The sequence below is a fragment of the Parasteatoda tepidariorum genome, chromosome 4 (genome assembly GCF_043381705.1).
Source record: "Parasteatoda tepidariorum isolate YZ-2023 chromosome 4, CAS_Ptep_4.0, whole genome shotgun sequence".
Classification (NCBI taxonomy): domain Eukaryota; kingdom Metazoa; phylum Arthropoda; class Arachnida; order Araneae; family Theridiidae; genus Parasteatoda; species Parasteatoda tepidariorum.
The window spans coordinates 42,735,309-42,749,999 of NC_092207.1; the positions used below are offsets into that span (position 1 = coordinate 42,735,309).

At 29.9% G+C, this 14,691-nt stretch overlaps 1 protein-coding gene across 2 annotated transcripts in view; it reads right to left on the bottom strand.

The window, feature by feature from the left end:
* Positions 1–14,691, bottom strand: part of LOC107437991 (netrin receptor UNC5C) — a 347,353-nt gene that overhangs the window by 274,733 nt on the left and 57,929 nt on the right. The window contains exon 1 of one of the 2 annotated variants that reach the window (XM_043038736.2): positions 5,625–6,271. The exons of the other annotated variant lie outside the window; for it this stretch is intronic. Within the exon in view, the coding sequence (XP_042894670.1) occupies positions 5,625–5,715 (91 nt within the window). The 5' untranslated portion in view covers positions 5,716–6,271. Of the gene's footprint in view, positions 1–5,624; positions 6,272–14,691 lie in introns of those variants that run through there. 2 annotated transcript variants of the gene reach the window in all.

Sequence of the window (14,691 nt, forward strand, 5' to 3'; positions counted from 1 at the left end):
TCAAACTACCATCAACTAAGAACTACTTTTTCGATTTTAAAATTCCAAGTCAGTACTGAACATTTTGTGGTTCCCGGATTTTTCTCTGCTTATTTTATTTGGAATATTTTTTTTATTTCGTTGACTCAGTAGAAAAAGATTAGAACAGGTTTGTTGAATTTCACCGCAGGATTTGCAAATAACTGGGGGGAAAGAACGTGTGTTTATAAATTGCTTTATGATACGAAAAGAGAAGGAAAAAAAATATAAGGTATCGTTTAATAAATTGATTTAGTTTTTTTAGGGTAATATAAAAGCTTAAAACTATTCCAGGTTATTGTGAAATTTTAAATTGGACAAATATCTTTTTTTAAGTAAATAATATGCAATTTGAAAATATAATAATATTGCAAGTATTTGGTAAACACTGCTGAAAATTTTAAATAAAATTGAGTAACAGCACAAATTTAAATAACATACAGGAGTTATATGGTCCATTTTAATTAATATCTGAGGTCTGCCTGTCTATACTTTTTTGATAAGTCCTATTTATATGAATTTGCAAAAAAGCTTAGCTCATAATTTTGGGAAGCTAAAATTAGCGCTTATCGGATTCTTTATACTTTTCGTATACTTTTAGCTAGCGTCCAGCTTTTGAGAATGCATGAAATAAGGACCGATTTTTAAATTTTAAGAAATATCACAAAAATTTACATTTTTTGTTGTACTTAAAAGCTTAGTATTAAAAAATAAATAATAATAATTGATGAATGTCTAAGTAAATTAATCTTTCAGTATTTACGACGACGCGTAGTCGAACAACATGCAATACGACTACATGTGCCATGTGCTACATGTAGTACTACGACATATACTACGACTACATGTGCTACAGTATTATTGCAGCAGTTTTAATCGTATGAAGTAATCATACTAAATAGTACACTTGCCGTAGACTAATTGGAAAATACATCTCTTTACAAACTACTGACATTACTTTGCAATGAGGCCTACAAAATCGATGTTGAAAGTTTGCTAAGAGTCCCGTTTTCCAGTTAGCAAACGATATCATTTCGATCTTAATGATTAAGAAGCATTCTATTTTTCTCCCACAAAAATTATTTTTAAACCTTGTTTTATCACAAAATTATCTACGACGTACTTTTGTAAGAAAATTCCATAAAGAAATTATGTTTATTAATTAATATTTAGGTTTTTTCTTTAATTAATAGTTTTAAGTACCAACAAATTTTAATTATGCTTTAGGAACAAATTTATAAACATTAAATATTCCGAAAACAAGCCAACCAAGGTATTATGATAGGTGATTAAGTAGTTATTTAGTTGAATATTGTAACATCAAACTTATAATCTCGAGGGAATATTTAGGCCTCTTTTGCAGAAGGAAAAAAAAAATACCTAAATGTTCCGTTTTTCGGAAAAATCGCCAAGTTTCAAAATAAAAATCCGATCTTGTGTGTACGTTATTTTCTCGAGGGGGAACAAGTCAACCAAATCCTTTCCTTCAATTCCTTGGGGAATCGATCAACAACGGCAAACAAGGAAGATTTTTGTTTTCTCCAAGATGCTCCGCAAGACTTTCAAGAGAAAACTTTGTTCATTTTGTCTGGCTGTGGAGATAACAGTTTTCTCAGTTACGGTGAAGAGAAAGGTGAGTAAACAAGGTTTTAAACGGAAGCCTGCATTAATTATGATTAATTACGTCAGAAAAGTAGAGAGAGTTTTCAGAATTATTGTAAAGAGCTCTCTTGAATTGTTATGGATCGCGCGTAAGTGTGCCATGTTTGTTACATGAAGGAATTTCATTTTTGACGGATAATTATTAAATAAATCATCTGGGTTGATTAGAGGGCTTAAATTCACGTGTAAATTATTAAACAGGAACATTTATCTTAATAGAGTTTTAAGAATGAACACTCGCGGAACTAAGTTATCGTAAACAGAAACTGACTTTTAGAAAACTTATGAGAAAATATATTTTGTGATAAGGCATGGAAATTCTAATGAATAATAAAAGTAAATAAAATTGTAAAATGTATAAATGTAGCCATATGGTACATTTAGCAAATCGCGTGATTCTTTTTTAATAAATTATTTTAATAAGTACGTTCCAAAAAAAAAGCCACTATCAACTTGCATTTTTAGAAAACTTGTCGAAAATCAAATCAAAAAAAGTAAAGACATTAAGGTTGACAAATTAACACCTATGCGATGCACAAAGAAAATCGCTATCGAAATCTGGCAAATCACCAGTGAGCATAAGGGAATGAGAAATATCAAAACCTGTTTGGTTGTCAGAAATAATTTGAAGTTGTTTCTATTAATTGCTTCTCAAATTTCTCAAACAATACATGTCCCACAGTGGACTGTCGTAAGACACTGCTCTTAGTAGATCAACGAAGAGAAATATTATTGGCAGCAATCAGTGAGTGAGTGTGTGAACACTTGATCATTTTGCGAAGGGACCGAGGATTCGCGGTACCGGTCCTCGTTAAACTGTTCAACCTTTAAGTGCTCGACTTTATATGTAGCTCGTCGGGCTACCAAAACGGTCATCCTCTTAGCAGAGAATCAAAATTGTAATGGTATGTTTGATCAACTTCGAATCATTCCAGACCGTCGCCAATAGCTCATTGTGCAGCTCTTGTGTGACGTTAATAAAGTATTATTACTACTACCAAGCAATAAAGAAGATTTTAATACTTTCAGTAGTTTGTATTTTCACCTTTTTTTAGCTAGCGTATACTTTTTTTAACTTCATGTTTTTAAATATATATTAGGGTTACCAATTATTACGGGAAACTCAGTAAATTTTTAAAATCTTTTTCAAATATTTTGAACAAAATGTATATTCACAAAGGGGTCACAAATTAACATTTAAGCGAAAATTAAGAAAAATACTTTGTATTATGAAAACAATGATCCATTTTATAATGTGTTAAATTTATTCAAGTGTTAAATTCATAATTCACGCTAAATTCAAGATAATCTAAAACAATTTAATGATTTTCTTTTATCAGAAATTATTAAATATTAAAACAGAAAAAAAAGTTTTATTTAAAATATTTAAGTTTTTAAAACGGCTTTAAGCAAATGATTAAATAAGTTTTCTATAGAGGTAATAACAAATTATTTAAATTATTATTTAAATTATTTTTTTTACATTTTAAGTTGAAGCTTTATTAAAAGGAAAGCACAATTAAAATTTATTTTGAAAATTTGCACATAATTCAAAACTGTAATTTTAATTATTAAAGAAGTCAGTAATAAATTCCGAGTTACGATTATTAAACAAATCATTTTAAAAATAGTGTTTAAACTTGACGTTTATTAACATTAAGAGGAATTTCATATTAGTTTATCTTTAAATTCGAAGGAGTTCCTTAATAATGTATCGTTTTTCATTTAATTTAAGCTGGTTTTGTAAAATACTATGCATTTTTTATAATATAATGAACATCATATATTATAAAAAATGAACATCATACATCATATAATGAACATCATACATCATATTTTATGTCTAAAATTAGATTACTATCATAAGTATAATTTGTTTTTCTATAATTCACGTAAAAATCTAATCGTAGAAATATCTCACATTCCTTAAGTTTTTGTGCTTTTCTAAGCTTATTTCAATAACGAAAATGAAAAGTTTAACTTAAAGCTCAGAAATAATGTCTCATGCTATATGCTATTCTGATGTTTAGAAGTGAATCTCGCCTAAATAAAACAAAGCCAAGAATGCCGCTAATAAAAGAATCATTCTTTGTTTGTATAAGCATGATGCAAAACTAACCTCTTTCATAATTTATTAAGACGGGATCCTATAAAAAGATCTAAAAAAAATAAGCTATTACACAGTTATTGATATTACAAGTAAAAGTTACTATTAGCAGTCTGTAAGAAGATGAACTACTTAACACATGCATAAGTCAATAGTATTTGGAAAAAAAAACTAGTCAAAAAGCATGATAAAAACAAAGAAGCACATTTTGTAAGTTTCGGAGCATGCAGTATTACGATTGAAACGTTTTCAAAATCGCATCGTTAGATGAAATTTTTTATCTACTTCTCCTAAGAATCTGATCCAATACTTTTATTTTCCTTTCTAATAAAGTGTCACAAAACTTGTTCTTTATTTTGCTTAAATCTTATTTATTGCAAAAATGCTAAAAACAATGTTATGCCTTTTTTTTTCAATTCCTACTATTAGTTCACGCTCCATCTATATTTAAATATCTTGTTCAAATTTTCAACCATTAGTAAAATACTATTTATTCATCCACTCACGTTCAAATACATTTTTTAAAACTTGTAGTGGTTACTTGATGTTAATACAGTTTTTCAAATATTAATTCATTCATTAATTTTAATTTTATGGGAGAAATTGTTTCAATTATTTAATAAAAAATAATTAAAATAAATTTTTTGTTGTTGACTAAAGCAGGAAGTGACTTTAATTTTTTTTATAATGCTTGTTTAAGTATAAAAAAATAAAAAGTATTAGTGTATAACAAATTCTGTGAGCTATTTTTGAATAAATAGCTAAAGTGAGGAAAAATTAGTGCAGAGATTCTAAAACAAAGGATTTGATCCAAACTTTAGTAATTGGGCATAAAAAAAAACATACATCTTATCCCAAATACCCTTTCTATATCAATAGCCCAAATACTTTAACCAAATACTTTATTGTTCTTACAGCTCACTGTGAAAGATAAATTGGTGACGAAACAAATGGAGTAATTTCTTCCCAATTTGCAGCTTCAAAATTTCTGTTTTTCACATAAATTTTCAATTTTATTACAAGTAATAAGTTCCAATAGCTCCGTTACCAAAATACTTTAATTTTATTTTTACAAAATTTACCCTTTGTAATTCCCTTTTTCTTGACAAGCATTTTAAACGATAAAAATTGATTGAAAAGGTATGAGAATTACGAATGTTTATGCAAGTGAAATAGCATCAATCTTTATCATGTTATCTCCGTTTGCATTGTTATATACTTTACTTATTACGTCTATACTCAGGGGGTAACGGAAAAATGTTCCACATGAACAAGGGGAAAAAGCAAAGGAAATTTTAGACTTATATTTATTTTAAATTTGTAATAAAATATAACGTTTTATTGAAGATATTATAATAACAATACTAATATTATATTCCCAGAAACAATAGTTAGCATTTTTTGATTAAAAACTTTTACGAGTTTCAAATGACCTAAGTCAACAAAAAGAAATAAGTTTGATAGTCTCCTACTTTAATATTATATAAATCCATTCTAAATAGTTTATGTTAATTTGAATTTCATCAGACAATTATAAATTAACCAATTGATCAAGATAAGCGGTAATTTTCTTTCTTAGATAGTTTAATTTCTTGTAATTTAGAACCATTAAAAAAAAAGCGAATGATTTTGTAAAAAAAAATTCAGTTATATTTATTAAAAAAAAAGAGAAAACTTCTATTTTTGAAATGTAGCAAAAAGAAAGCGTCAAAACAGACTTGTGAGATTTAGTTCAACAACACACATCTTCACATTTATCTAGATTATATAGTTCTTTAAACTTAAATTAATTTAAAATACTCAAATATTTACAAACAAAAACATTAAATTTCCTTACCATCTTCACCAGCGTCGACGATTACTAAAACCATCATCATCATCAACCAGCACTTCATAAAAACAAAGCAACTATTTCTAATCCAAAGCATTATGGTGCAGTTTTCACAAATTTAAATATACACAGAAACTTTTTGATTTTTTAAAGCACGATGTAAATTTAGTACCAGTATTAAAGCCACACATTATACTATCAATGCAATCATCATTCATTTCAAACAATGATCATCGTTTTATGTAGCGTACATCTAAAGGAATATTTCCCATTATAGTTAGCAATAAACTTCACTGAAGATAATCTAACTCTTCAATCTAGTTTTCATAATCAATCCATCATCAAATGACATGCAGGGAAAAACTAACAATCAAAACAAACAGCACAATTCTCAATGCAATTTAATATTACGTAATTCAGTTTTAACCTTGTGTGTGCTTCTTTCAATATCTAGCACGCAATTGTATAATTTATTTCACACAACAATAACAGTCGGTTATTAAAAACGATTCTAAATTTATTAGTGGGGAGTTTTCAACTGGCAGACGAAACCCACATGGCGTTCGTTGCGAAGGAGAATCGTAAATAATCTTTCTCTGACAACTTCTCTGCATCATTTGTGGCAACACACGTGGTCGGTTTGTTTCTCTACATCTGAGAGGGTTGTCTGCTTTTTAGGATGCCGCCAAAAGATCGCCAAGAGGAATTTCGCAAAAGTTCAGGAATTTCGATATTCTTCGCGGGGAAGCTAATAGAATAGGTGACGCGATTGTAGGAAAAGAAAATGATGCGGAGGGAGTCCGAAAACATAAATATTTTTTCAAATAAATGTTTATATTTAAATAATCCTTTTGGTGAATGTCCGAATTCCAGTCCTTATTTTGCTTATTTTCCTACAAACTTATTACTCCTGCAAATAACGTTCTTAATGCAGAAAAAAAAATTCAGTTTGCTTACATTATTTTCCCCAAACAATCCTTCCATCAGTGAGTGTTGAATATTGACTTTTGCCTTTGTGAGAAATAATGATAGTTAAAAAAAATATTTAACTCCCAATCATTGTTGTCATTATTTATTGTGCCTGCCAATGTCGACATTTGCCCTGTAAGTGAAAAGTAATGATATATAACAAAAATATTTAATTCCCCATCATTGTTGTTTATTGTGCATCCTGAAGGTTGATATTTACCTTTGTGAGAAATAACATTTAACAAAGATATTAAATTCCTCATAATTGTTATTTCGTGCACATGCTCAATGTCGACATTTGCCTTTGTAAGTGAGAAATGATATTTAACAAAAATATTTAATTCCCCATCACTTATGTCATTGCATATTGTGCATGCTGAATGCAATATTAGCCTTCGTGAGAAATTATATTTAGCAAAAATATTAAATTCATCATCATTGTTATTTCTTTTATGCATGCTGAATGTCAACATCTGCCTTTGTAAATGATAAAAATGATATTGAAACGTTAGTCAAATGAAACATTGTGTCAGACCTATCCCTTCGAAACGGCTCTAAAAAAGAAGCTTAAAAATTGAAAAGTTCGAGTTTCTTTTTTAACTTATTAATCCGGCATTTATATTGCAAATGTTTTCAAAATTCTATATCCAAACAATGAAGAGACATATTCGTTTTTGAATAGGATTTTTCTAAGTTTTCTTTTTTTTTCAATAGCTCGAATCACATTATCTACAAACATATTTCTCTTCATTTTTATTATTTTTGCTGATAGTTATCTACGAAAATTTTACAATTTAGCGAATGTGCATTAGATCTTATAATAATAAGTAATAATGAGCTATTTTTTCAACTTTACTTAATTGTATTTTTTATCAATGTTCCTTCATCTAAGAAACATTTTCAATACTTTGGAAGCATTTTTTAATCAAAAACATCTGGTAAACAGGTTACTTCGGTTGACGAAGTAACTATCGCTAATATCGATATAAATTTTTACGATATAGAGAAGAAAGTAGTAAAAATGGTCATTAATTTATACAAAAGTATAGGAATTTTTTGCTACATGTTCAAGCTAAAGCTAGCTAAAGTAACTCAAGTCAACGGTACATTCTAAAAGATAAAAACAATAAATTTTTGTGTAAGAAAATTCCGTTCTCTGATAACGGATACCCTGTCAGTAGTAATAGCCGCGGTTGGTGCTACGGAAGTGACGTCATCACCCAAAGTCAACCGGAGCTTATTTCTGCCCCAACCGGAAGTTGCTTATTTCTACCCGCCTACTTATTTCTGCCCGCCTGAAACTTCGTCTGCAGCGTCATGGGGAGCTTATTTCTTTTTTTTCTNATAAAGTGTAATTGCTCACCCCAAATAACAAAGTTTCTAAGTGTTGCCATCCTTAAAAACTAATATTAAAAATAATAAGTGTTGCCACCCTCAAAAAACTAATAAATTAAATAATATTTAAAAAAACGAAACTAAATTAAAAACAGAAACCGAAACTAAAAATATATTAGGCTTAAGAAAAAAAGAAATAAGCTCCCCATGACGCTGCAGACGAAGTTTCGATTTTCAGGCGGGCAGAAATAAGCAAGCGGGCAGAAATAAGCAACTTCCGGTTTGTAGGTGGGCAGAAATAAGCAATTTCCGGTTAAAGGCGGGCAGAAATAAGCAACTTCCGGTTGGGGCAGAAATAAGCTCCGGTTGACTTTGGGTGATGACGTCACTTCCGTAGCACCAACCGCGGCTATTACTACTCCTGTCTGTTACTACTATACACTTATTAATATTTTTTTAATTTTAGAATTAAAATATATTTATGGCAACATTTCTTGCAAGTGAAAACTATATGAAAAGGAAATATAAGTAGCTACTTTGAATAATCTGCGTACAGTTGATGAAAAACAAAGTTTCTTAGTGGTAAGTGCTTGTAAAGATGTTGAGATCACAAAGCGTAGAAAAATGCAGAAAATCAACTACTTAATAACTGATACTTTTTACTTCAATCTTCTTTATTTTTTTATTATCACACGAGCACAAGAATCATATTGAATGGGAATTGTTACCTTTTAAAATTTCCTAAGCAATCTTTTAAAAAAAGCATTAAGTAGCATCATATATTTATCCGTTGCAATTTCATCAATAATTAGAAATTAATTGGTTCATCTGAGTTATAATCTATTTTTTAATGATTATATCTCTTTCCTCTGAAGACAAATCATCCTTCTATTTAAAGACAAACTTAAGAAAGCTCAAGATAGAAGATCCTAAAACCAAAATTTTAAAGCATATTTCCGTTTGCTTACAACTCAATTCTGGAAGCATTCAAAGCATATAACTGGAAGATATCAAGATAAATGAATTAGCTTATAGCGAGCATAGGGAGATAAACTTGAAGGACTAAATTGGAAGTTAACCAAGTAATTGAGTAATTGGCAAAATAAAAGAAGAAGAGGGTGAGAATATGTGATGAACAGTATCACAGTGCTCATTTACACTACCATGTCTGTTTACACAATTAGTTGTATGAAAAATATTTATTTATTTAACTGAATAATTGTCTAATTAGGTTTATAGTCCAAATCAAGTAGAATTTCAACTTCTTATGTAGAATTATTCGGATTCTTTAATTTTTGAGCTTTATAATGCCATAACTAATATCACATCCAGTGGCCAATATGACAAACTTAGCAATAAACCTTTTCTTTATATGCTTTTCTTTCAAACAATTAACTTTTTTTTTAATAATATTTAAGTTATATAGAAAATATATTTCTTCCTGAATCTGCAAAATAAATAGGGACTATGGTTAGAAAAATTACTATTTCCTTTATGTCTAGTCAAAAATGGATAAAGCAAAAATATTTAAAGAAAAAAAGAGAGTGAAATGAATGAAAGACATCTAAATATCTAAATAGCACAGAAGAAAAATTCATTAAATTATTTTCAGGAAGTAAATATTTTCAAAATTTTTTTCCTTCAAATTTTCAAATGGCATTAAATTTTGAGAATTAGCCAGTGTTGTTGTGCCAAACATTTTTAACCGGAAGGATAATCACCGCAACATGCGAAGGAAGGGCGCAATATAAAATTATACACGATAATTTTTGATAAAAAAAATAAGAAAAATTATCTATAATTATCAAAGTTATTTTATGCACTTAAGTTTCCTTATTTTAATGTAGCCTCCATTTGAAATCAACGGCATTAAAAAAAAGAAATACTTTTATTTTTAATTATTTTTTCCTTTCTTAAAAATCAGTTAACAATATATAGGAGCTTACAGGTTTACAAATTATTATTAACATGTTTATAAAGTATTATGAATTATTGCATAAAAAATTATATAATAAAATATTACATATTATTATGTTAGTTATTAACAAAAATTATCCCTCGCCCTGCTTTAAACAATACAAAAAAAAAATTTCATGTTATCCTCTTTATCAATCCCGATTCCTGGAAGCAATGAGTAAATGAAATATAATTACAGTTTAAAAACAGAATTGACGTGTTAAATAAATGTTTAATTTTCAATAGATTAATTGTCTTAATCTAATATAACTGCTTTCATACTTAGCAAATCAGCAGGGTCGGCGAAAGGGGTGGGCAAAGCGTGGCGATCGCCCTGAGAGCCAGGTAAAGACAAAGTACTTTATATTCTTTTGTAAGGGGGAGCCCGGAGAGACCCAAATTTAATCTTCTGAAAATTATTTATTTCCTCCTTTTTCAAAATATATTTCTGGTTATTTTTAAGTAATTATAAATTCTTAGGTTTACTTTTTTTTATGGTAAAAGTTCTCTAAATAAAAGTTTTACTAAAGTTGGAAAGAAAAGTGTGCAATAAAAAAAAAAACCACATTGGACAAGTTCCGTATTTTCCAGGGAAGATTTTTTCTGCCAGGATTACTGGATTAATCTGCCAGGATCTGCCAGGATTAAAGTACTTTGTATGGTTCAGTTATAACTGCTCCCGCAAGACAATTCAATAATTTTTTTTAAATACATCCTTTCCAAAATTGAGCTAAGGGCACCGTTAAAAGTATTACCTGAGGTGTGACGTTTTCCGGCACTGCAAGTTAGAAAAGTTAGTGTTCACTTAGTTACTATTACGAGGTGATTATATTTTTAAAAAAACTGTAATAAAAAACTTGAAATTAAGTTAAAATTAGTAATATTATCATTAAAGTTCCGGAATCACGTTCCGTATCACCTAAAAATAACGGGGAGTTCCGGTTCCACTACACTCTTGAAAATGATAAGTATGAGTAACATAAGACTAGAATTTTACTCTACTTATTTAGCGATGACTTAAACTTAAAATTTGCCGTACATACGTTTTCAAAAAAATGAAACATCAAGAAAGTCTCGTGTATATCGCATGAGCCTACAAGAAATCTCCCGTGTCCCTGGAAAAAAGTACCCTGCGAATGTAAGGAATGCTTCCTTAAAACTGGTCTCGCATGACAAGAATATCAATAAACTTTCGCACCTGAATTAGCTTTCAAACGAGTGTCGCAACTACATAATCGATAGTAGTTTCTCAATTAACCATTGAAATTTAAGAGAAAGAAAAGTATCATAAATTATAAAACTAAAGAATCCCCTCTTTGGTGGCTATGGGCGTTAATTGTAAGAAGCTTTTATGATAAATTGTTGGCTGGTGTAAAAGAACTAGTTGCCAAATTGGGGATCTCCTTCATGGCTTCCAGACATCCTGAAATGGTTACACTCAATGAAGCTGTCGCATTTCTCACCACAATCCATCATCTATAAGTTGCAATTTTGCTGAACGCCTACCTTCAGAAACGCCCTTCCAAATTTTTAGCGTATAATTTGATGATTCATCGATATCGATAACACCTTCTTGAGGGAGGCAAGTATCGGCGTATTTCATTTCTGGAAGCTTGTTGCTCCTCCAAATTCCTGCTTCGTAGAATTATAATTGGTAGGTATTATGGAAAAAAATAGGTCTTTGAAAACTACACCCTGTAAAAAGTAAATGGTAGAAAATCTAAAAATTAAAAGGAAAAAAAAAAACAGAATTCTAGCAAAAATGCCAGAAATAATGGATGAGCTAACGGTAAAGTCATAAATGCCAACATCATATAATTATTTTTTTTTAATAAAAAGCAATAAAAATTTTAAGTGGTGCTCTATCTTTTATACGGTTACATGTTGGCCGGCTACATCTTGGCATTTTTTTTTTAATTTCTTCCATCTCTTCAAACGTCTATTTCAATAATTCGCTTACGATTTTTTTTTTTTTTTGATTTAATGATGAAAAAAGATCATTGATTTTCTGTTGAAAGTCATATGATCATTAGTGATCATATGATCAATGTTTCTATCATCATATATTAGTGATCAACGTCATATAGGTTAGTTTTTTAATAAAAAGCAATAATAATTTTAAGTTGTGCTCTATTTTTTATACGGCTATATATTTGTCGGCTACATAATTACATTTTTAAATATCTTTCCTCCTTACAAACGACCATTTCAATAAGTCGCTTAAGATTTTTTTTTTAATTTAACGATGAAAAAAGATCATTGATTTTCTATTGAAAATCATATGGTCATTAGCGATCATGCGATTAATGTTCCTATCATCATATATTGGTGATCAACGTCGTATAGGTTAGTTTTTTAATGCAAAGCAATGATAATTTTAAGTTGTGCTCTATTTTTTATACGGCTATATATTTGTCGGCTACATAATTAAATTTTTAAATATCTTTCCTCCTTACAAACGACCATTTCAATAATTCGCTTACGATATTTTTTTTAATTTAACGATGAAAAAAGATCATTGATTTTCTGTTGAAAGTTATGTGGTCATTAGTGATCATATGATCAATGTTTCTATCATCATATATTAGTGATCAACGTCATATAGGTTAGTTTTTTAATAAAAAGCAATAAAAAATTTTAAATGGTGCTCTATCTTTTTTACGGCTACATATTTGTCTGCTACATTCTTACATTTTTAAATATCTTCCTTCTTTACAAATGACTATTTCAATAATTCGTGAACGATTTTTTTTTTAAATTTAGAATTAACTAATAGAGGACGTTCAAATATTTCATATCACCTAACGGAGAGAGGTGGTTTGTGAATTGAGTATTTATACTGTCAAGGGGGGAAAGGGATATGAGCAATGCTTACGTAAGACATTAAACTCCCCTAACTTTCAAAATTTTCTTCAAAAGGAAAATGAAAAAAGTAACAAAAAAGTTACACGTGGAAAGAGTTCAAAATTGAATTCGTTGAAAGAAAAAACAGGAAAGAAATTTCTGTGAAGAGCTTTAGACGTCAACAGATTTGAATCCAAAAGGAAAGCCCAAAAGATTCCTAAAAATATTCTACTCAAAATTTTGTAAAATGAATTAAAGCGTAAAAAGTGCTTTATACAAAGTTACATCTCTCAGTTACAGATTTGAATTTAATCGTAACATTAGCGTACTACAGTAAGGTTCAAAGTAAAACCAAAAAGCGGGAATTGTTCCGACTTTCTTCGCAAACGGCTTGTGATTTATTTTTGATGACAAAGGTGGACGAAGAGCTCAAAATCACCAAAGATATTCTAACATAATACTTAAACACCCCAATATAATGATACTTGAGCCGCGATGGCTCAGGGGATAGAGCGTTCGCCATCCAATGCGGCAAACCGGGTTCGAATCCTAGTTGATACGAATTCCGCATCCGGCTTGCACCGACCGCTGTGCTGACGTGAAATATCCTCATTGGTAGACGGATCATGGGTTAGAGTCTCCTTGGGGTCAGGCTAACTGTGGGAGGTTCTCGTGGTCTTCCTCTCCATGTAACGCAAATGTGGGTTAGCACCATCAAAAAAAGTCCTCCACGAAGGGAAGTTTCTCCCAATACTCGAACCAGGAGTTCCCTTGTCTTCTGGATTGGGTTCAAAATTACAAGGCAGAGGAGTTGAATATTAGTAGTCGTAAACCCATAAAATTGGGTCGGCTGTTCAACGACGGTTATAAAATAAAATATCATGATACTTATATATATAATGATTACTTTATTCAATTCCTATACACGGTCAAAAAAACTTTCACTGAGTTGAAATAATTTGTTACATTCACTCACTGAATAAAATATAACAGCTTGGAGAAAATTTATGTCTTAAAACTCTTAAAAATATCTTATGAGCACAAAATGATCGTCGAAATAAGATAATTTTAATGAAATATCTAATTCTGATTTGCTTTTGTATAATACGGGGTTTTTATACAAAATAGTCTCCCCAAAAAACTTTAAATTCAAAGCATCCAAATACCATTGATTAATATATAAAGTAACTTAAACTAGGAATGAATGAAAATAGCAATATTTCCAATAAGTTTAGCTTATTAAAAAGAAAATGCGAAGTCATTAACAAGCTTTCAAGAAGCTCATTTCTTTTGATGTATTTGACCTTAAGAATAGTTCGGAATGATCAATAAGATTCTATAGGGAAGCTTAACAACTGTTTAAAAGACAATAAGCAACTATTTTCGGGGTCTCACCCTTCGGAAGTTGAAAATTATAGAGCACCGCTGCGGCAGGGGCCAATCTTATGAACTCCGAACTAAACTACTTTTTGTGTCTGTCATTTCTGGAACCCACCCTTTTCCAAAAGATTTTTTTTTAATCAAAATGAGCTCCCTCGTTCCTTCAAAGAGCCTTCTAATTTTTGCAACACCCCATTTTATCTTCAAGAGAGGGGATGTTTGAGAAACGGGAACCCCCCGTTGAGAGAAGGGATAGAGGGACTTATAGCTGACTTTTTCGTGATTGAATGAAATGGTATCAAGATTTATGAATCACGGAAAAAAGCACCAAGAAAGAAGCTCGGAAGAAGCAAAGGGAAAAAGAGCACCAGAAAAAAGCACTGAAAAAATGCAGGAAAAAAAAACAGTTCAATAATTAATTATTGTATAATTGTAATGTCAGATTCAATCCGTTGAACTAGAATTTAATATAGTTAAATCATTATTCGATTATAATTAGATAGTTTTTCAAAAAAAAAATTAAGACCCAAAATTAATTTGCTGTCGACAAAAATGCAACTTAAAATGCTTGTTATACATTAAAAATTCC